We start from the raw sequence: 25093 nt of genomic DNA, 5'->3' as shown, positions 1-25093 counted from the left end.
ATTCAGCTAGCTTTATTAATATTAAGATGTCAATAATACTATGTTTCTTATACAATTATTGCTGATATTAAGTTAGCATTGTATAAACAACTTATTAGGACCTGTCACACAGTCTTTGATAAATGTTGTCTGTTAATACTGATATTGGGTCAATCACAAGAAAAGTAACAGTATTTTCTGTTCTACCTAGTGCAAGACATATGCATGTGTGCTAGAAAGTCATCTAATGGGACTCACAATTGACTTTAGCACTGGATTTATCTGCTTTGATGCTGCAACAAAGGTAATGTGTTCAGATCAGCTCTGAGGAATGTGCTGCAGACACTGTAATGTAAGAATGACTGAAATAACTTCTAACTCCTGTCAACATTTTAATTGGTTATCATGTATCAAACTTAAGATCCTCATTTTTTAATAGAAGAAAATCATGCTTTATTCTGTTTATAGAAACACAAAAGCTTGAATTTTTAATGAAACAAACATGTTTCCAAAAAAACATTTTAAGTGTATAAAGTGAATATATATGTATAATATATATACATTATAATTTACAATATATTTTAATGTATGCATTATAATAATGTATGCAAAAGAGAATATATATATATATATATTCTCTTTTACTAAACGTTTAGCATCTTACTAAGGGAAATCTCTTTTTCTCCAAACACAAGTTTTTTTTTTTTTCCTTTCCCTCCTTTATTTGACATGTCCTCACAGAACATCGATCAGTTAAAGAGTAAAATTGATGCTGAATTTCTGACATGTCTAACAAGGAAATTCATTCATCAGATTGACTTGTCATACATTTGAAGGAGACACAACACAAAGAGACCAAAACTGGCAAATACATGTTTTTTAAAAAAGGGTTTCTTTCTTTATTATTATTTTTTTCTGCATCAGTATCCCCAATATCCAAACAGGGAAAACATTTTTTTAGAGTTTAGTTTTATAGGTAATATGTTAGAATCATAGTATGGAGGAATTTGGGGTTTAGAATTTCTAGCCAGGAAATATAACCCTTGTTAACTCTTACTTAGCTTGGAAAGGTCTTGTGCAATCTGATTGGATACCTTTTCCACAAAAGATCTTCCTCTGAGAGGAATGTACATTGAAGGATGAAAGGAATCCTCTTGGATAGTCATGTCTAAAAAATCTTTAAACACAACTGATCCCTCACCCATTGATAATCTCCCAGTACCAGAGTCACTGCTGCATTTTCTGACTTGGGGTTCAGGTCCCCATGGAGGACATTCTTTTCCCTCCCATGACACAATCTATTCCTCAGATCCTCTCCACTTTTTCCTTTATCAAATTATGGCCTAAGAAATAAACCCATATATTCCTTCCCACTAATTTTAAAGATTACTGAGTAATCCTTACTGGGAAACTTTTATCTTACCTAAAAATCAAGCATTATACAGAATTTTCAAAAACAAATACAAGTAAAACAAGATTGATATAAATGTGTGAGAAAGGCAGTGTCCTGAAAATAAGAGGTTTTGGATCTTGGGAAAGATGGGAGTCCATGGTGCAGTCCCACAGCTCACAGTCAAGTATGATGTGGACTGGTGTCTAGAGATCTTAGGAGTTTTCATGACCTAGCAACTGAGACTGTCACACAAAAGCTCAAATTATTTAAAGATGGGCAATTTATTTTTCACTTAGTGAAATTCAATAGCGTACATTTGCTGGTCAGATGGATTTGACCATCCAGTGCATTGCCTTTGCATAATGCCAAAAGAATATTTATCTAAATATGGAATTTCAGATGCTGTGGCTCTTTTGATGACTCTCAGATGAGATTGCCATCTCTTTTTTTTTCCTATGACCAAAGACTTTCTTGGGAATAGAATATTCATTCAATTCAGGATAGCCTCACGAGTATTAAATTAATATAACATATTTACTAATTTTACTACTCAATATCATAATTATTAAATCAATGTAATAAATAACTTTCAAAATAATTAAAGTGGTTAGAAAAAAATTAAAGTGTGATTTTATAAAGAGAATATTATAGCTATAATTGTCATCAAATTCTACCACATGAAGATGGAAAAATCACTCATATATGAGAGGGAAAGTATTAAAATTCATCTGAACTCATTTCTGAATGCCTGAACTTAAGTTTTTGTTGTTGTTGTTGTTGTTTTGTTTCTGTTTTTTGTTTTTTGTTTTTAAGGATAGTATAATCTAAATCCATGTCAAGGTCCTGTTTTATCCCTTTGTGTGGTAAGGGAGAAAATCCAGATATGGATGTTCTATGTGACATGTTGAGGTATTCCTGCCTGGGTGTGCAGGGAAGGAATGAGCGCCCAGGAGACTCTAAGCAAATTGTTATGATGCCATCTAGGGCATATCATTTAGCAAGAATGAGATTTTAGTCAGTACAAGCTTGACACAGAAAAAGCCAGTGGCCTTGGGGAGTGGTAATCACCATCTTCCCATTTTCCCTTGTTGGAAGTTCCTAACTCCAAGGCCACCTGAGAATAGTGAGGGAGGGAGAGAGCCTGTCTCCTTGTGATGAGCAAGGTATTCATCACTAAACTGACACTTGCGCAGTAATAGGGAACTGTTAATAATTATGTCAGGGCAAACCACTGACTTGCCTGTACTGCAAGAAGGTGGCCTTACTCCATGTAATGGAGTAAAGTAAGTAAAGCCTAAAGTAAGTAAGTAAAGCCCAAAAGTTATTTTTAAATACAAAAAAGAAAAAAAAAGTAATTATGATGTATAAATTAAAGCATGTTTTGTTCCAATATTTTATTAAAACAGTTAAATAATATTGTTATTTTCTCTACTTGATATGCCAGTGAAAGAATCTTTAAAAATATATGCCCAGCAGATTTTTTAAATATTTGGTTCAGGAAGGACAAAGCAGCAATACTATTGATACCCTTTAACTGTTCTTATTTTATCCGTCTGCTCTGCATCTTGATCAGGCCCTCCAGCTTTGAAGTGACTATGGAAGCAAACCAAAGGTCGTATGATAAAGTATAGATTCCAGAAAGGGGGAGGAGGTGTACTGAGTAGTTAGCTGAGTTCCATTTAAAGCAAGTTCTACACTGTTAATACACCAGCCAAGGGGAGAATTTATATATATATATCTATATATAGATATATATATATATATATAGAGAGAGAGAGAGAGAGAGAGAGAAATGATAAATATGGATATATATATATATATTTATCATTTTTAAAAGATATTTTTAAAATAAAATAAACAATAATGAAAAAATAAATTAGAAGACCAAATTAGATACTTAGGGAATAAAGTCTTTGTGGCCTTAGTTTACACTACACTGCTATAGGTTTGGAAGCAGTGAGGTCTGGGAATGTCAAGCTAGTTTTGTTACTTGTCCCTTGTGCATGAACGTCCTCAGGGAAAATTCTTTCCCTGAGGACTTTCTAGACAGTACAATACACACTAAATAACTCTGCATTTCCCATACTTCAGTTTACATTAGCAACGTAGCAGAAGGTTATCCATCCTTCTGTTTCAGTTAGTGTTGCTGGGGAGATTCCCTCATAGAAGTTTATTGCCATATAACAGTTCAGCTTGTTTTTTGTAATCTTTATCTTTATTAAAATGTAGCCTGAGTGTTAGAAAAGGTTTTCTCATTAATATGTCAAAGTATGATGTTGCAGTACTAATATAATTCCCATAGCTAAAAGTATTGATTTGTTGCCATTATATTCCTTCAAAAATTCATATATGCATTACTTATAGCTATTAATAGATTTCCTATATAAACAGAGACTTTAGTAACATTTGTAAATAAATAGTTAATGAATACTTGTTTCCTATTGAAAGATAGAAGAGGGATATATAAGGCTTCCTGGAAATTGAGACACCAAGGATAAGATTATCCAGACAAATATCTGTAAGTAAGGAGAACACTGAATTTGAGGTCAGACATGATGCAAGGTCAAGTTTGTGGGTAGCCAAGAGCCAGATTATGAAAGGGAACCTAATAAAGAATTGCACCTGATCCTAAGAACAGAAAAACATTTGAAGGGTTTGAGACACAGGAATGAAATGATCAGAAATGTGTTTGGCAGCATAAACCCAGTAGAATAGTAGATGACTGAGATGGAGAAAACCTGGGGAAAGCCTGGTTTGGCCCTCCTCTGGACATCTACCACTTGGAAATGTTCTAGAAAAAAAAAAATGCATGGTTAACAAGGTCAAATAAACAGACTGTTACAAGTTGAGGTTGAGGGTGAAAATAGTGTATGAACAGAAGTAAGAGATGTTCAATATCATGGAAGCTAAGTTATAAGGAAGGAAATGTAGAAAATGCTTGGAGTGAAAAACTGGGCTCCTGGATTGTGGTCCAGTGCATGTTTGACCTAAATCTGATTTATACTGTGTAAAGGTCACCCTAATGGAGGTATACAGATTGCATTGATTGGATGGAAGCAAGACTGAATGAAGAGCCACGAATGGAAATAATTTATGTCTCCCTTTGATAATTTAGAATAAGAATAACTTTCAAACTTTTCTTTTTAAACATGAAATTTTGTAAAAATTTAAAAAATGAGGGAATTTCTTTTATCTGTATCAAACAAATAACACCTGAGTTCTAATAGTTAAAATAAGGATGAAGCCATCAGATCCCACACCTTAGACCTCCCCCTCACTCCCAATGCTGCAGCCCACGGGATAAGTCAACTCTCTTGCTATAATTGGAGCCCAAAAACTGTTTATCCTGTGTAAATAGCAAATGCAATGCGTGGGGTACCCTATATCCTGACCCGAACACTTCATGAGAAATATAAATATTATTCGTATTACTGTTTCCCCGACAGAGTCTCTGAAACCATTGGTTCCCTAAAACTGTTACAGTCTGATAGTTTCTTTTTTTTAATGTTTTAATAGTTGACTTTGAGAAATTCTAGGATAAATTACTTAAAAGGCTTCTCTACTTCAGTATATCTAAGAACCAGTACTAACACAGAGAATGTCAAAAATATTTTTGAAATCATGATTGGTTAACAGATCTATGCAGATAATAAATTATTAGGTGAAAAAAAGTAACATGCTTAAGAATTAGCTCTGTCCTATTTTAGAAGCTACCATAATGATTTTATGTTTCCTTCTTGTACTCATTACTAACTTTAATTGATTATAGTTTGGAAGTATTATCTGGAGGGAAGTTATAAAACTCATGTCTGTGCATGATGACCTGCATTTTAGGAACTTTATATTCTATGCCATAAAAGACAATGTCACCCTAACTGAAATCATTTCTTTCATGGTTTTGAGATGTTCTGTATAAAATTAGAGGACTTTCTTTTCCCAAAGAATTGTGTTGCAGAATTAAACTCATTGTTAGCATATTAATCCCTGAAGTATCTTAATCTCTATAATACATTTATAGCTTTAAGTAGATACTGATTTCTACAGTGTTTCAAGGTAAAATTTGGAAGGAAGTTGAAATGACCTCTACTTATACTCTTCATTTTCAAGAGTCTTTGATATATGTTGAAGTTGAAGGTCGCTAATTTTTAGGATCTTTGAGCTACTGTTTCTCCTAAAGATATATGATATTGTTTTCATGTACACACACACATTTCATTATATGTTTGACTTTTTCTGAAAAGCACTTACGTAATTATAACAACTATAACAAGAATTCCATAGGTCAGAACTCTCAAAATGGAATTAAACCTTTAGTTTTTCCATTTAGGCTATTTTTTTTTCTATAATATTTCAACTATTTCATATCAAAGGTAGATACTAAAAGCCCAAAAGGAAAGCTTGAAATGATTAAAAATGAATATTTTCTTGAAATATCTCCTACATAAGTAGAAATCTTAAATGTAGATATGCTATTATGTAGTGACAACAATATTCATATAAACCTTAACATTTTTCCTTTATACAATATCTTTCAATCATTTTGCTTCCTCAGTTGTGTAACTTACAGTCCCTAAATATGGACAAAAACATCAAATTCTATTTTATGGAATTTTTACATTCTTCTTCAGATAAATTATTTTTTCTTTGCTTTTAGGAGAATGAAGAACATTGCATTTATTGCAAAATAAACTCAGACATTTAGGGAAACAATACATCAGGTAATTTTTTTTTAACCCTCAAACATTTCAATAATAGCCCTAAAGTAAATGTTCAAAAGAGAGGTATTAACCCAAGCTTTCATACCAGTATATTAGCCAGATGCAACATAATAATAGAATCCTGGATTTTTCCTTCATTTCTTGGCAATATTAAGACACATTATAAAGTAATGTGGAAACTAACACATACTTAATTGCCTATATTTATAATTCAAAGTATATAAAGACCAAAAGCAGGGAAGAGTCAAAAATTCTTTGGCTAGTATGCTATTTTTAATTTAATAATAAAAATTATTAAAAATTTTTAAGTCAGATATTATTAAAAATATTATTAAAAATATCTGACTTAAAACTTCTTTCAGGGGCGCCTGAGTGGCTCAGTGGGTTAAGCCGCTGCCTTCGGCTCAGGTCATGATCTCAGGGTCCTGGGATCGAGCCCCACATCGGGCACTCTGCTCAGCAGGGAGCCTGCTTCCTCCTCTCTCTCTGCCTGCCTCTGTCTGCTTGTGATCTCTCTCTGTCAAATAAATAAATAAAATCTTAAAAAAAAAAAAAAAAAACCAAAAAAACTTCTTTCAGTGTATTTTAGATTATCTCCTTTAATCATCAGTTTTGTTTTTTATGAAATTTTTTGCTAATATCACATAGTAAGTAGAATAATAGCTGTGTGTATATCTTACAGCATTATTCTAAAATAAATAAGATAGCTTTTTCAGAAATAAAAACATAGTAAATTGTCAAATACAGATTCTGAAGTCCTTAAGCATTATTTCTGACCAGACTATTTTTCAGAGGGTTTGTCTCAACCACAGATCCTATCTTTTCATCCAATCCCAGGAATTCATCATGTTTTTCCCTGTTTATTTCAAATTCCCCAGAATTCATTGATTAGCTGCTTTTCACCTTTAACACCTGTAGAACCTTTGCAAATCACATAGCTGCTGAGCCTACCTTCCTCACCTCTGAAACAGACATGCAAATGACATTTTTTTCATGGGATTATTATAAAATTTAAATAAAATGTATATTGAGAGCGTTGCACAGTGAGTAGCACGAGATGAGCCTTCCTAAAAGGTGGATACTTAAATTTCTCCCACATGGCTGGGTAGTTCTGCCCACTACAGGGCACCAGAACCAACAATACCTTACTACTGTGGCCATCCTCAAAATGTCACAACAGCACTGTGTTTTCTAGAATTTTGATCAATCAATCAACATGTGTCTGCTACATTCCAGTTCTTGTGAATCTGTGCTTTCATGAAGGTCTTTGTTTTCATGGCACCCAGTGGAGAAGATACACATTAAGCAAGTAATCATGTTTAATGGTTCTCAGCAAAGGGAGTTCAGGGTAGCATGGAAGCATGTAAGGTAGGTTAAGGGCCCATAGGTGGTACTTAGAGTAAACCACATTTCACTTGAAAGTTGACATGTCAGGAGCGGCTAACAAGGAGCACAATGGAGGCAGATGCAGCAACGTGTGTGAACACTCTGGTATGTGAGATGACTGACAGTTTCACTGTGGCTGGAGCAGGAGAGTGAGAGGGCTGCACTGACCGAAAGTAGTCAGGCACCAAATAATAAGGACCCATAGTCTTCACAGTAAAGACTGGGCACTCACATCAGTTAGCTGTGGCCACAAAATTGCTATTGAACACCCAATGGCAACGTTCACTGGCTTACAGCAGTAAATGTTTGTCTTTTTGTTGTTTTCCTCATAACTGTATGGGATCAGACTATTGATCTGTATAGGGCTCCGTTGTGAGTCTGCAGTTTGGATGGTTCCCTCAAGCGTCATGATTTGACTCTACTCTAGTTGTTCCCTATTCTTCTTAAGAGAGCAAGCAAAAACAAGCAATTCTTCTTTAGCATCTATTGTTGGAACAACTGCAAAATCCCACCAGCCAAAGCATGAGGCTGCAACCGAATAAAAGGACAGGTCACCTGGGAGAGCACCTCAGAGTTACACTGAAATATGCCTGGGTACAGGGAGGATGCAGATTTAGGCTGAAATGCCCTTCGTGCCAAGGGCCATGGAAAGCCACTAAGAGATTTTATCTTAGTAACATGATGCAAGCCATGATGACTGCAGCACATTTATGGAGAATGCTTTGGAGGGGAAGATGAGTGGATGTTGGAAGGGAAGAGGGTTATTAGAGTAGGATTAGAGTAGGAGGCTTTGAGAATGAAGAGCAGCAGGGAACTGAGTCATAATAAGTCATAATAGTCAGGAGTGCTTAGAGAGAGAGTAGAGCTAAGTATAACACCAAAGTTTCTGACCTGAGCAATTGTATGAGGGGAAACTGAAATACACTGGAAAAGGAGTGGATTTGGAGGACATCTGTTGAATTATTTTCAAGCAAGTAACTGTGGAGAAGTCACTGAGTAGTTACTATGTTCAGCATAAAAACGAGTAGTTACTATGTTCAGCATAAAAACGAGTAGTTACTATGTTCAGCATAAAAAAGGATGTTACTTTTTTGGTGCTCTGTATCTTACATGATACAGACTTTTCTAAGTTCAATGACTTTTCTAAGTTTCTTGGGAAAACACACTCCAGTGAAGTGTGATATACCATGGAATTCAGATACTATTGAAACAGGAGAGCTAGGTTTTTGTCTCACAGAGCTGAAGACTGAATCCCATGGACAAAGGAGAGTGAGTAAAGTGAATAGAATTTTTAATAGGCAAGGGTACAGAAAAAAATTTCTCAGGAGTGAGGGATCCTGACAGGGTTGCCACTGGGGGCTTTTAAAGATGGTCTTTCAAAGAAGGGTAACTGGGGAACTTAAATCCTTTTAACATCTCTATTGATAGCACCCGTTGAGTAAGGACCAGTGATAACACCTTTAATGGCTTTTATTTCTTTTTAGGGTAGATAATTTTTTGATCAGAAGTAACTGTTATAACAAGACCCCACCTGGACACCTAGGACAGAATGGTCTGGTTTGTTCCTTTATCTCTGGTTTCCTTACGCCTCTACATTTTGGGGATTTTCATGAGCCTGATCCTGTACTCTCCTACCTATCTTTCCCTACCTAGCCCTGTCTATCCCTTACTCACTATAAACAGACAACTTACATTGGGAACTTAAAATGCCAAGGTATAGTTCTGATTGCTTTTCCGTATACCATCCAGTGCTGTGTAACTGTTTTTACTTATGTCAGAATGACTTCTATCATGAGATACTTCTTGGTCTCTAATACAGACCAATTTCTGGCAGGCAGGCTTCATTCACCAATCCACTGAGATATGAAATTACCACAAATTCTTTGGGTAAATAAAATTTAAGCTCTACCTGGGATCCCCTATGCATAACATCCTATGTAGATCTATTTAAGCATTAGATTTACATATGCCCTCACTAACCTTGAGTAATTCAGACTCTCTTCAACTGCTTGCAATATTGTATGGCCATTTTAACTAAATCGAAATGTTTCAATGCAAAAAGAAAGATTATGCATCCTAAAGTAATTCATTATGTTGCTAATTTAATGAATGAAATAGTTTCCCAAGTGATATCTTTTACAACTCAGTTAAAAGTAAACTATAGTAATTAAGATAAAATACTTAATACTACTAAAAAAAAAAAGGTAAACTATCCATTTCTAGAAATGCAAATGTCTTTGAATTTTGGGATTTTTTTTTATTATGCTCAGGGAGAAAAAGAATAAATGATTGATTCATACCAATAACGTTCATAATTAAATTTTAGAAATCAAATTAGTTAATACGAATAATGATGCTGCCTCAAAAATAAAGATATGCAGATACTTACGCATTAATTTAGCAGTTCTTTAATAGCATGCTTCATCTCTGTCAGTGGAACAGCCTGCAGACAACCAGGAGATGAAACCGTAAAGCCTTATTGCATTGCACAGACACATTGTCTTGGATGTAGCATCTCGGGAACCCCCTTTCTTTTTTTCTCTAGAGCTATTACTATCCATTGAGTAGGCAACTGTGTGTGCATATGTTAAAAAGAAATAACTGGAAAAGAGTTCATTTGTAGGGTGGGTTGGTAATAAGAACTAAAAGTATGACGGAATTCTGTCATGTTGCCAGAAAACGACAACAACAACAATGATAAACAAAACAAAAGCAAAACCCTAAGAACCTGAGAAACTTATACCAACTAAACCATATTTTCTTGCCCATTCTTATTGTGCACATGACATGTAAGGTTCTCAAAATGAAATTTGTATGTTAATAATAACAAATAGCATAATTTGTCCAATAGTATTTAGAAACATGTTAGTACATCCTTTCTCATATATATTCTGATTATTCTTTTGAAAAAAATTATGTAGATATGATTAAAATAAGTACTCTGCATCTGTCAACTTATTACATTGATGACTTCAAGCTATTACAAAATAACTCACAAAGTCTGAGTTTTAAAACACTTTTTCTGGTTTTAAATTTTTTGTTATTATTCTATTATTCCAAATAAGTTCTTAAAGTGAAATTCTGTGTAATCTTCTTCAAATATTATATATATGAAATGGAAATATCTATACATAGATCCCTATATGTAGAGCCCATTTGAAGGGAATTAATTTAAAAGAAATATGTCTGATAGATAACTCTGAGCTTGATTGGGCTGTTCCAGCCTGTCTTTAATTTAGGCATCTGGCCTGATGATAATGAATTTCTGTTCTGTTAACTAAAGCTCAGATATGCATCTTGATCTCTAAGGCTACATGTTAAAAACATCTCAACACAGTGTGTCCTACCCTGAGTTTGTTGTCCATTTTGGTCTGACTTCTTTGCCTATCTTCGTCATCAAAAGAAGTTTGAATTGTCTCTATACTCGTCTCTTCCTCCACAGCCCCTCCTAAATGAATCTGCGAGGTATTTGCACACTAACTTGGGTAATCTATTCTCATTTGGGTTTTTGCAATACCATCCAAATAGTCCTTTTTGATTTATTTATTAAACACGCTCTTTTTATGCATTAACTATGCCATGACCACTAATACACAAGGAATGCAAAAATGAATACAATCCCTTATTTTTTTTTTTAAGATTTTATGTATTTATTTGACAGAGAGATCACAAGTAGGCAGAGAGGCAGGCAGAGAGAGAGGGGAAGCAGGCTCCCCGCTGAGCAGAGAGCCTGATGCGGGGCTCGATCCCAGGACCCTGAGACAATGACCTGAGCCGAACACAGAGGCTTCACCCACTGAGCCACCCAGGCGCCGCACAATCCCTCCTTTCAAGAAGTCTACATTTTAATGAAAAAGACAGATCTGGAACTGGGTATGTTTAGGTACTGTGGCAAGAAGCCAAAGCATTATAAAGCATAGAGTTGCATTCCTCTCTGGTCCATCTTTCATGCTAGATTAATGATACTTCTAAAATGTAAATTCAGCTATGTCTTCAGTTTCTCTTGTTAAATTACTTGAGTGGCTTCCTACTGCCTTTAAGACAATATTTGTTATCATATACAGAAGCCTCTTAATGTTCTTATTTCTGCCTGTAGTTTAGCATCATCTCTTGGGACATTTGGTGATTCAGGGAAGTTCCACACTTTTAGACATAATATTCCCACAACTTACTTTCAGCCTTGAGTGCAAATCTTATCCGTAAAGCCTTCTTTCACCCATCTAATTTATTTATTTATTTATTTATTTAGTTGGTTGGTTTTAATTTAATTTTATTTTTTTCAGTGTTCCAAGATTCATTGTTTATGCACCGCACCCAGTGCTCCATGTAATACGTGCCCTCCTTAATACCCATCTAATTTAGATGTCCCTTCCTTGAGAGCACAGAATTGTATGCATACCCCCAGCATAGCACTTATCCTAATGTACTACAGTTAAGTCTGGTGGAGATATTAACTCTAATCTCTGATCCAGACTCAAGCACAGTTCAAAGACACAGAATTAACTCAATGACTAGTAATGAATATATTGATGAATATGATACCACCTAAGGAAATAAGTGAAAGCCATATGCTTTCATCTAATTCTGTGATCTTTTGATATTGCTCTTTTTATCCCTCTATCATCACCTTTCAAACGAAAATGTAATATTAGTATAGAGATGAAGTAAAAATGCAAATTAGGCCCAAAGACATAATTAATAAGGATAAATTTTACAGGAATGAAGAACAAATGAGAAGTATAAAGATGTGTAAAGAAAAGTGGTTTTAAAGAGAAAGTTTCTTCTGGCTTTCCACCAAATATGACCCCTAGCCCACCTACAAAAAAAGAGAAAAGGAAAAAGAGCCACTTCTAGAACACTAAAATGTGTGGGAAATTAATTTCAGGGTGTGGGAGGGTGGATGGAAGGAAGGCAAGAGGTGATGTGTTTGCTTGGGCTTCTTGCCAAAATGAAGGGTGATGCAAAATGGAAATAAGGCTGAGTCAAAAGTTTGATTTACTGCTTAACTAGAAGATCCATCACGGCAATTTGCAAGGAAAAGAATAATGCATTTGTGGTTATTGCTGGGCAAACATGAATTAAATGTGAAGTACCAGGTGTTGGTGGTGTTACAGGAAGTGTGAAAATAGATCCTGGCTTCAAAGCATTTTTTGTTGTAATTATTAACATGATCTATGCAGTAAGTTGTAATACATATAGATTGTTCTTCCTGGTGTTTTTGCCCCCTGTGTTATAAAATATCCTATATCTATTTCTCATAAGTTAGATAACATGATGTTTACATTACCTTCTTATGCAGAGGTTATTTCCATTTTTTTCAATAGGAATTTTTCTGTGGGGCATGAAAAATTGAGGCTTGCAAAGAGTGAAAGAAGAAAACTGCAAAAGTTTGCTTTTGAGATTGTTTTATCTCTTTTTGTTCAGCATGCCAGTTTTTCATTATCATTTACACATCTTTTTTTTCTATTTATATGAAATTAATGAAGTACACTTTTGAATAGTCTGCATCTAAGACATTCTGGATGCTGTTCAAACATGAATTCATTCACTAACCTGGGTCACTTGGTTATATCCAGTTTTGAATCCTATTTTTTGAGGGATTATACAAATGTAAAATGTTCTCCAGATGACTAATATTCCCAATCTTTAAGCCAGTTCTACCAGTGGGTCTTAAATAAATAAATAGTTTATGGAAAGCTTTTGATTTGTAGAGGGAGAGGGAGAAAAGCTTAAAATAGCAAAGTATTGATCAGGAAGGGATGCTGTACTTTGTCAAATGCTTTTTCAGCATCTATGGAGAGTATCATATGGTTCTTGTTCTTTCTTTAAAAAGCTGTAAAAAAAAAAAAAAAAAAAAAGAAAGAAAGGATGAATCCCCAAGTTTTGTAGCAACATGGACGGGACTGGAAGAGATTATGCTGAGTGAAATAAGTCAAGAAGAGAGATTCAATTATCATATGGTTTCACTTATTTGTGGAGCATAACAAATAGCATGGAGGACAAGGGGAGATGGAGAGGAGAAGGGAGTTGAGGGAAATTGGAAGGGGAGGTGAACCATGAGAGACTATGGACTCTGAAAAACGATCTGAGAATTTTGAAGGGGTGGGGGGTGGGAGGTTGGGGGCACCAGGTGGTGGGTATTGTAGAGGGCACGGATTGCATGGAGCACTGGGTGTGGTGCAAAAATAATGAATACTGTTATGCTGAAAAAAATAAAAAAAATTAAAAAAAAAAAAAGAAACAAAAGGTAAAAAAAAAAAAATAGCAAAGTATTATAAAGAAGAAACAATGACTTAGAACACACTGTGTTTGGGAAAATCAGTAAATTACTTTCCTGGGTTTAGTGTCTTACACTAAATGGGACTCTGGGTCTTTCTTCTATTTTAAGAAAGGAGTCAGGCATTTGCAATGAAATTTCATTTATAACTGATCATGCTCAATAAATGGGTCTGTGATTTTTTTTTAGTTAGGTAAAGAATTATAGCAAATCAAAGATCCAGCTTGAGATAAAAGCAGAAATATGAATCATGGAGAATAATATACTTAGGTTTGATTTCCACTTATTAGCTGTGAGATCTTATGAATGTGTACACTCTTTCTTAAATTGTATTATCTGGAAAATGGAAATACTCTGGTCTCCTGCATCACTCTTGCAGGAATGAAAGGGCCTACATAGAACAATATGTTCATTGTAAAAACATGTCAATTGAAAGACTACAACAGACACACAGAATGCTTCCAAGGCACTAACAAAGTTTTTAAAATTTTTTTCTTTTTTCTTTTTCTTTTTTTTTTTTTTTTAAGATTTTATTTATTTATTTGACAGACAGAGATCACAAGTAGGCAGAGAGGCAGGCAGAGAGAGAAGGAAGCAGGCTCCCTGCTGAGCAGAAAGCCTGATGCGGAACTCCATCCCAGGATCCTGGGATCATGACCTGAGCCGAAGGCAGAGGCTTTAACCCACTGAGCCATCCAGGCACCCCAACAAAGTATTTTTAAATTACGCATGATCCGTACATGTGTTCACCCAACAAATGACTCAATGCTATGTGCCTCATTATTTGCATGATATATTCTGTTTGATAATAGTTCAACATTTCATCTTCAGTCATCATTTGTAGGCACATTTTATAAGGATTACACTTTGGTTTAAGAATGATGACCTTAAGTTTTAAATCCCAAATGACATTGAAACAGAGGTTTTTAACATTTATGTTTGCCTGTGTTGTTTTAAATAAAATGTATTAATTATAAAGGGTAGGTCAGAGGCAAAAGATTCCTTTGCACACTTTTTGTCATAATCTTTAATTGAGAGAACACTCTGGTTAATAAGCTTCAACTATATATTTTCTTACTGTTTGTTTATGTCATCTTTAATGACTTTATTATCACTACAGTATTGAAAATGCTGTGATTCATTGTGTTGTTCTTTCTTCAAAGATACAGATGACTTTACTTGCAGCTTTAGGCAGTTAAAAATATTTAAAGGCATCTTCAAAATGCCACATATGTTTTATATTTGTCATTCCTTATAATAAAAAAGCTGTTTATGATTGTCAGAAACAAGCAAATGGTTTAATAATCAACAAGGTATTTAAGATAGCTTGTTGCATTAAATATTTTATTTTATAGTGCAATTTTTATTGTTTTTTGAAATGTATTCCATGGAAAAAATTACCTGGTTAAACTAAGTTAAATGAGTTTCATTTCTGAAAATATCCTCAGACATTATTGTGCTAATGAACTTCACATACCAACTGTATTTGACCATGCTCAACCTCCTTTTTCTCCAGGAACAAGTAGAAGCAGTCCTCCATGGAAAGACTTGGGCAAGTGAAAAATCTAGCCTTTGATTATTTATAATGAAGTCTTTGGGATCAAATTCCACATTTTAAAAATGTTCAGAAATGTCTTTACATATTACTGGTAGTTTTTGGGGTTTTTGTTTTTTGTTTTTTGTTTTTTTCTTACTCATTTTGTATTTGATCTCCATCAAGTTCAACAAATTAAGCTTACTCCTGGTGGCAAGAATTTTCCAATACTTCTAGCCCCAAACACGGCCATTTCATTAAATTTATCTAGAGAAGACACAGATTATGGATTTGCCACATCCAAAGATATTATTGTCTGTTGATTGTTAGAGTGTTGCCTGCTCAAAAGTTGGATATTTCACAGTTTTTTTTATTATTAATTATTTTTACTAACATATAATGTATTATTTACCCCAGGAGTACAGGTCTATGAATCGTCAGACTTACACATTTCACAGCACTCACCATAGCACATACCCTCCCCAATGTCCATAACCCAACCACCCTCTCCCTACCCCTCCTCCCCCCAGAAACCCTTAGTTTGTTTTGTGAGATTAAGAGTCTCTTATGGTTTGTCTCCCTCCTGATCCCATCTTGTTGCATTTTTTCCTTCCCTACCCTCCTAACCTGCCCTTCCTCTCAAATTCCTCATATCAGAGAGATCATATGATAATTGTCTTTCTCTGATTGATTTATTTTGCTCAGCATAATACCCTCTAGACCATCTAGTTCCATCCATGTCATTGCAAGTGGCAAGATTTCATTTCTTTTGATGGTTGCATAGTATCCCATTGTATATATATACCACTTCTTCTTTATCCATTCATCTGTTGATGGACAGCTAAGTTCTTTCCATAGTTTGGCTATTGTGGACATTGCTGCTATAAACATTCAGGTGCACATACCTCTTTGGATCCCTACATTTGTATCTTTAGGGTAAATACCCAGTAGTGCAATTTCTGGGTCATAATGTAGCTCTATTTTCGAGTTTTTGAGGAAACTCCATACTGTTTCCAGAGTGGCTGCGCCAGCTTGTATTCCCACCAACAGTGTGGGAGGGTTCCCCTTTGTCTGCATCCTCTTCAACATATGTTGTTTCCTGACTTGTTAATTTTAACCATTCTGACTGGTGTGAAGTGGTATCTCATTGTAGTTTTGAATTGTATTTCCTTGATGCCAAGTGATGTTGAGCACATTTTCATGTGTCTGTTGGCCATCTGGATGTCTTTTTTGCAGAAATGTCTATTCATGTCCTCTGCCCATTTCTTGACTGAATTCTTTGTTCTTTGGGTGTTGAGTTTGCTAAGTTCTTTAGAGATTTTGGATACTAGCCCTTTATCTGATATGTCATTTGCAAATATCTTCTCCCATTCTGTCAGTTGTCTTTTGGTTTTGTTGACTGTTTCCTTTGCTGTGCAAAAGCTTTTGATCTTAATGAAGTCCCAATAGTTCATTTTTGCCCTTGCTTCCCTTGCCTTTGGGAATGTTTCCAGGAAGAAGTTTCTGTAGCTAAGCTTGAAGAAGTTGCTGCCTGTGTTCTCCTCAAGGATTTTGATGGATTTCTGTCTCAAATTGAGGTCTTTCATCCCTTTTGAGTCTATTTTTGTGTGTGGTGTAAGAAAATGGTCAGTTTCATTCTTTAGCATGTAGCTGTCCAATTTTCCCAACACCATTTGTTGGAGAGACTGTCTTTTTTCCATTGGACATTCTTTCCTGCTTTGTCAAAAATTAGTTGACCATAGAGTTGAGGGTAATCTGTTTCTGGGCTCTCCATTCTGTTCCATTGATCTATGTGTCTGTTTTTGTGCCAGTACCATACTGTCTTGATGATGACAGCTTTGTAATAGAGCTTGAAGTCTGGAATTGTGATGCCACCAACTTTGGCTTTCTTTTTCAACATTTCTCTGGCTCTTCGGGATCTTTTCTGGTTCCATATAAATTTTAGGATTTTTTGTTCCATTTCTTCAAAAAAATTGATGGTATTTTGATAGGAATTGCATTAAATGAATAGATTGCTTTAGGTAGCATAGACAGTTTCATAATATTTATTCTTCCAATCCATGAGTATTTCACAGTTTTTTTTTTTTTAATGAAGTTCTCATTTTAGTATATTTTCCCCACCTTTCCAATAACATGACAACCACAAAATAAAAGGAAGGAGAAGGAAGATTTTCTTCTTTAATAGGTGTTCTCTCTTGATGCATGTATTTAACAAAAGTTAGGTTCATTGTGTCAGTTGTATACCAGCTACTCTATTAAGGGTAAGGGATGCAATGATGAGCTAATCAGACCAACTGCTTGTAGATTTGAAGCTTTCTTTATAGTGAAGAGAAAACAGGATGGTCACAGACTGAAGTTTTGTCTGGGAAGGAAATGAACAAGGTATTGACAAACAGATTACCTCAAAAAGTCCTTTTAATAGTTTGAAGGGAAAGGGCTCTTTGAGGCATTGATATTTCTAGTGAGACCTGGATAATTAAAAGGGACCAACTATGAAATGAGTTGAGGGAAGAATTTCAATTATACAATATATAAGACCTACATCTATTCAGATTGCTGTCTAGAAAACCCACAGAATTCCCACTTATCCTCTTTTTCCTGTGCATCATTTATGTATAGGAAATCTAGTATTTCCTGTTTCCCACTGAACTCTCTGACAAATTTGCTAACAGTTTTATTCTTCTTGGATACCAGGAGACAAGTTGTAGCATGCATTCTGGTATACCAACTGGCTCATGGATATAGAAATAATGAATATGTCTCTCCTTACCTCATGACACCTGAAGAACAGCTGACTTTAGCACTTCTTGTCCAACTGCACTTAACTTTATCAGCAAGGACCCTCCATGTTCCCTTTGTGCTGACCAGGAAAATATTCTGGTGTGACATTCCCATATCAGCCAGTATTTCGATATAACAGGACTCTGGGAAGGAGGACGGTATAAAAGATAAGCTTGTTTTGTTGTTGTTGTTGTTGAGTGTGGATCTGTGGAGAGGGCTGTATCACATACTGAGGGGGCAGGGTTGGATGGAAGAATTAGGCAGCATGAAAAAAATACTTCCATTTAAAAGATTTTATATAAATGAATAAATTAATGAATAATTTTGTCTATGAAAGGGTTTAAGCACTCAGTCAAAAATTCTCCCTGCCCCTCCTAGTTCTATGCTTTTCTTCTACTACTCACTACCCTTTTGCTCTGAATATAGGAGCAAAACATGCTAAAACTCTTGCAGGAAAAAAAAAAAAAAAAAAGGAAGAAACACAAGGAAGTCATAGGAGCAGATGGAGAGGGAGGAGGTTTTCCAGACATGGTATAACCTAGAACCAGGAGTCTGTGCAATATATCACTCATAGCAATGTGAAATTGTTATGATATTACTAGGACATGTTTTCTCAAATGTGATGTATTTTATGACTTATGTGTAAGATCAAGTAAATTTTTAATTTTAAAACTAAATATAAAGGTTGTTTTTGTTTTTGTTTTTTCCCCTCCCCACCCCCCATAGAAGACTATAGACAGATCCAGAAGGCAGTCTTTGTCTTTGGAAAGTTGTCACCTCTACTTCCATATTCTCCCAAAATCATCTCTATTATTGCCACTTGTGTCAGGGGCCTTCTTATCTCAGAATTTGCCATATTCTACTGTTCTACTGGAAAAAAACTCTACAAAATTTAACTAATAGGAAAAAAAAACCTATTTATAAGCAATTTTCATTAGTATCATTTTCACAGTAATACTTTAAAGTAGGATAGTCAAGTATTACTACTTTTAATTTACAAAGAATGTACTAGTCTCTAATTAATTAAGAATCTTACCCAAGTTCATGTGGCTTAAGTTTGGGTTACATTTCAATACTTATGGCTCTAAGATCAGGATTTATTTTATTTCAGTACATTGCCAAAAAAAATGCACTACCTTTCCTGAGATAAATGCATTATAATTGGGGAAAAGATCTTACTATCTTACTGGTAATGGAAATTAGATCAGTATATGGGGAAGAGGGCACCAAAAAGAGGTGATCAGGGAGAGGAGTTTCTTTCTTTCTTTCTTTTTTTTTTTTTTAAGATTTTATTTATTTTACAGAGAGAGAGAGAGAGAGAGATCACAAGTAGGCAGAGAGGCAGGCAGAGAGAGAAGGGGAAGCAGGCTCCTCGCAGGGCAAAGAGCCCGATGCGGGGCTCGATTCCAGGACCCTGAGATCATGACCTGAGCTGAAGGCAGAGGTTTAACCCACTGAGCCACCCAGGCACCCTGGGAGAGGAGTTTCTGATCCATAAGATCCTCCTCATCTCATTCCATGTTGGCAACTATTGATTATACCATTGTGTGTAGTATGCATATATATGTGTGTATGTGTGTGTGTGTGTGTGTGTGTGCATATATATGTGATATATATGTGTGTGTGTATAACAGAATAAAAAAATGGAAACAAAAACTTCATATATTTTTAAAGTTTTATTGTGGCATCATGCAAGCTCACTTTTCCAATAGAATTCTGCATGCATTTTATAGAGAACTTATTACTGCATCTTGGCTTACTTTCTATCCTGATTGGAAAGCTCTTGAGGCAAAGAACACCTGCTTCTGTCACTCTTCACTAGCACCTTATTCCTAAGAACATCAAAATCTGTTAAATAACCACAGACAATCCCACTCTCCATACACATCTCACCAACACCATCCCATCTCAGTCTACTTCAGAGCTGGCTACTAGGAACCTACCATTGTATTCATCATAACAATATATAAATCGCATGTTATAAAATATAGTGGTTTCTACTCATCTTTTTCATCATTAATATTTTTACATAGTTGTCATGTTTATCAGAGTCTTAAAAACAAAATATTGTCATAAGAAATAGGATTGCTGAAGAGTTCTTAAACTAAGTTCTTTTTTAGACCTGTGAAACTTTTACTGGTAACATGTTCAGATTCAGAATCCTCCAAATTGGCCTTAATGAATTTCTGTGAGAATTACCCATTCACATAGCTTATCTAGCCTGTTCTAACTCTTCCTAGTATATTGTGTTAACTTTTGTTTGTTTTAATACTTGCAAACATTTATTGAATACTATTTTCCAGGTACCAAGATAAGTGTGTTAACTACATGCTTTGTTTTGCTACTGATTTATCTTTTTTGTTGTTGTTGAGGTGGAGTTGGCATACAATATTATATTACTTTTAGGTGTACAACATAGTGATTCAACATTCATATACATTAGTGAGTGATTACCATGATAAATCTCGCTGTCCTCTGTCACCAAAGTTATTATGATATTAATTTTGTGTCATTATCTCTTAACTGACAAATCTTTCAGTCAATCATTATTAGACTCATCAACTATGTTATTTTTCTTTGGAATTTCCCAATTATAGCCAAGTAGTCATTTTGCATATTCCCAAAAGTTTCCAAACCTCCTTCATATGTCTGTCTATAATATGCCTTCTTTAGCCAGAGTAAGTTTGTTGTCGTTCTTTATTAAAAATAATGAGCTTTTAAAGTCTGTTTTACCCCTTGAAAACCCATTTAGTTGAAATAGTAAATTTCTGTTTTACACTGTAATAATTACATATGAAATATTTTTAAATTTTAATTATAATTTGAGAATATAAAAGCCTTAATTTTTTAGCTTAGCAAGATAAAAATAAATTTCTTATGCAAAACCATATATAAGTTAATGTCAGTACCTGAGCTACATAAGTTGCTATATTTAGCAGACATTTTCCCTCCAGCCTTTTACAAGCTCCTTAGTTTTAACATGGTTAATCTCATCTAATTTCATGTCTTCGTGTTCTTCCTCACCATTATAATGTTTGTATTTTTCTATGTAAATATTTAATTCTGGTGAACAGTATTTTAAGCAAAATGTTCACAATTTCCATTTTCGATATTTACTAATAATATATTTAACATTTTCTTTTGTTTTTCATATATCCTATTCCTTAGTTAATTTTTAGAAATGGGATTTCTGGATCAAATAATATGAATATTTTAAGGCTTAAAATATATTAAAATTATTATCCTAAAGAATTCACATTGTTGCTAGCAATTTTATGCAAATATTTGTTACAACATAACCTTGCTAGCTTTAGTTACTAAATTTTCAGTGCTCTTTACTAAATGTTTGGCAAAGTTAAGTCATTTTAATATTATTACACTCTAGTGAAATTGAACATGCTCTTATATTTATTAAAAATAAGTATTGTTTTGCCATTTTAATGGCTTCTCCATATTATTATGGGCCTTTTTATTATATGTTTAGAATTTTCTTTACACTATACCATATATCCTATATCCCACTAAGTTTATTGCATTTCATTTTGGTAAATATACATTACTTGTACATATGAGTATATAATTTTTTGTTACTCTTGTATCTAGAACTCCCTCTTTTCAAAGTTATTCAATATTCACTTACATTATGTAGTTTTCCTACAGTTTGGCTCATTTTAAATTATTTCACTTTTTAAAACATAAGGAATTTTATTTAGAGGAAGTTGTGAGTTAAATGTTTAACTTATTTTTTTTTCCAGAAAGTTAATTGTCCACATGATTTTATCGTTAGAGGATTCTGTACAGTAGTAGAACTAAAGAAACATTTAAGCAACTTATAATATTGCATATTGCTTCTTTATAAGTTGTATACTCTCATAGTAAAAATTAAGACAAAAGCATTTACTTGTTCAGAAATTAATGTCTTTGGGATGGTGACGATGTCTTTTTTATCTAAATCTATCAAGGTGATTACTATATAGTAGTCATTAAAAATGTTTGGTGAATAAGTTGATAAAGACAGCAAGATTCTGTATAAATGCATTATGTGTCCTTATAAGTTTCTCATCCTTATTTTTAAGGAATTTGTGATTTTGCAATTTCATTATACCTTTTTTTTTTTTTAAAAGATTTTATCTATTTACCCGACAGATAGAGATCACAAGTAGGCAGAGGCAGAGAGAGAGAGGAGGAAGCAGGCTCCCCGCCAAGCAGAGAGTCCGATGCGGGGCTGGATCCCAGGACCCTGGGACCACGACCCGAGCGGAAGGCAGAGACCCTAACCCACTGAGCCACCCAGGCGCCCCTCATTATACCTTTTAAAGTGTGAACTTTTTAATTAGCATTTGCCTTGAGTAGATTTTGGAGATACATTGTTTCCAGAATGATTTTTTTTAAGTTTTATTTCTATTGTGTTAAAATAATATAAAATTTCCCATTTTAGCCATTTTTAAGTGTACGATTTGGTGGTATTAATTGATTCACACTGTTTCTGAAACTTGTCATCACCCCAGGTAGAAACTCTGTTATCATTCAGCAGTAACTGTCATTTTCTCTTCATTACAGAATAGATTTAAAAAACATGATGCAACAACATGCTGTCTGCAAGAGGCTAACTTTACCTCTAAAGACTCAAGTGGGTTAAAATAAAAACAATGTAAGAAAGTAATCCATACAAATAGTAACTAGAAGAGAGCCAGTGGCTAAATCAGTTTAAGAATAGATTTTGTCAGGGCACCTGGGTGGCTCAGTCAGTTAAGAGTCTGACTCTTGATTTTGGCTCAGGTCATGATCTCGGGGTCATGATCTTAGTTAGGGTCCTGAGATGGAGGTCTGCTTCTCTCCCTCTGCATCTCCTCCTACTCACTCTGTCTCTTTGTCTCTGTCTCTCTCAAACAAATAAGTCTTTAAAAAAAGATTTTATGTTATTGTTATAGGAGACAAAGAAGAGTATTATATATTGATAAAAGGATTAATTCAAGAAGAAAATTTAACAATTATAAACATAGGCAGCAAACATCAGGGCCCCAAAATATTTTAAACATTGAGAGAATTAGAGTATTATGACTTTGTTAAATTAACATTTGTTAAGTAAAGCACAGGGTGCCAGATGGTGAGCCACAGTTCTGCAACAGACCACAAGAAAAAACTGAAATATAGGAGTTTATTACTAGCAGGTCCTGGAGGAAGGGCATGGCATGCCTTGAGGAGCCACGTGGGTAGTTAAAGCAGTGAGCAGTACAGACAGTGAGACAGGACCTGGGGTGCATGCCTTTTTAAGGGTCTATGGGTAGAATGCTTGGGGTTCCTGAACTAAGCTGGACTGGTCAATTCATGCCCAAAGAGCAGTGTTTTAGTAAGCTGCATGGGGGGCTTATCTAAGTTGTACACAAAGCATACAGACCCTGGGAGACAAGGGATTCTATTGATCAGAAGGGCTGTTGCGGAGTCATATCAGGAACTTACATGTTTGTGACTCTGTGACTCCTATCTAGGGCATGCACTTGCACAAGGGGGCTAATGTGGGTTTAAGGTCCTACAGGCCACTTGGTCAAACTGAATGGATGCTGAGGCAGCAAAACAGCGGCTTTGCTAAACTCTGGACATGCAGGGAGACATAGACAACTCTATAATAATAGTTGGAAGTTTTGATACTCCACCTTCAATAATGGAATGAACAACCAGACAGAAGACCAATAAAGAAGTACAGAACCTGAACAAAAGTGTAACTAACTATATCTAACAGACATACACAGAATACTCCATTCAACTGGAACAGAATATACATTTTTTTCAAGTGCACATGGAACACGCTCCAGAATAGACCATATATAAGAATGTAAAACAAGTAGTAACAAATTTTAAAAGGCTGAAAACATGCAGAAATATTATTAAATAATTTAATAAATAATAGAATAATGAGAAATATAATTCATATATAAAGTCATTTTTCCAAAATAGCTTTATATTTCAATGAATTATTGAATCATGTTAAGGCCACCTGATGAAATTTAATAAACATATATAACACACTCCACTATAATAACATATTTTAAGTGGAAACCTCTCAGAAATACACACTGAGATTATTGTCAAAAATGACAGGGTCTTATCTCATTTCTAAAAATCTTTAGCCCACCTAGTTATAAGAAATATATCAGATATATTCCAGTAGAGGGCATTCTACAAAATCTTGAGCCAGAACCAGTACTCCTCAAATTGTTAAGGACTGTCTGACAAGGATCTGAGAAACTGTCACAGACAAGTAGAGCTGAAAACAAAATGAATAAATGTAATGTGGTATCCTAGGTAGAGTCTTAGATAAAAGTCATTAAGTTGAAACTAAGAAAAACTGCATAAATGATGAACTCTGGTTAATAAAAATGTGCCAATATTGTTTCATTAATTGTGACAATGTACCATGTTATGTGATATTAAAATAGAATAAATTGTGTGATAAGAATTCTCTATACCAGGTCCTATTTTTTTCTCTCCAACAAAAAAAAATGCACACTTCTCACTTGCAAAAAATCTTTGGGCTTGTCTTTGGGATTCCATGTCACTATATATTCAAACAATAAGTTCATGGTCATATTGTAACTAACGTTTGGTTCTTACATAGATTTCATACTATCTAAACTTGTCTCTGTGATATTGGAAGATGGCTTTCAGTCAAATAATTCTATTGACTGGAATATTATAGATTGATGGGTTAGTTCTCTAAAATGCTTATTTTAGTAGTCTAGTGAGGGTACCATATAAATTTTTGTTGTAATTATTTGCTAAGGCTGATCTTTTATCTTGACAAAACTACAGATTATTAGTTTAAGCTTTAAGAGAAAGTACTACAGAATATCTATAGAATTATCAATTCAAAAATAACCTTACCACTTCTATTAATAGAAAAAAGAAACAAATAACAAATATTATTGCTCTTTCAGTAGCATAGACATATCTTTTAATTTAGCTTGTTTTATTTCATGATAATATAAAGCAGGATACTCAAATTGATTTATTTGCACATATTTTTT

General features: G+C 34.5%; 1 protein-coding gene across 1 annotated transcript in view; it reads left to right on the top strand.

Annotated features, from left to right (window-relative positions):
• SNTG1 (syntrophin gamma 1) overlaps positions 1-25093 on the top strand; it is a 913181-nt gene that overhangs the window by 856866 nt on the left and 31222 nt on the right. The window contains 1 exon segment of the mRNA XM_047727784.1: positions 191-283. Within this exon segment, the coding sequence (XP_047583740.1) occupies positions 191-283 (93 nt within the window).

Source organism: Lutra lutra, chromosome 4 (genome assembly GCF_902655055.1).
Source record: "Lutra lutra chromosome 4, mLutLut1.2, whole genome shotgun sequence".
Lineage (NCBI taxonomy): Eukaryota > Metazoa > Chordata > Mammalia > Carnivora > Mustelidae > Lutra > Lutra lutra.
This window is presented reverse-complemented; position numbering and strand designations above follow the sequence as displayed.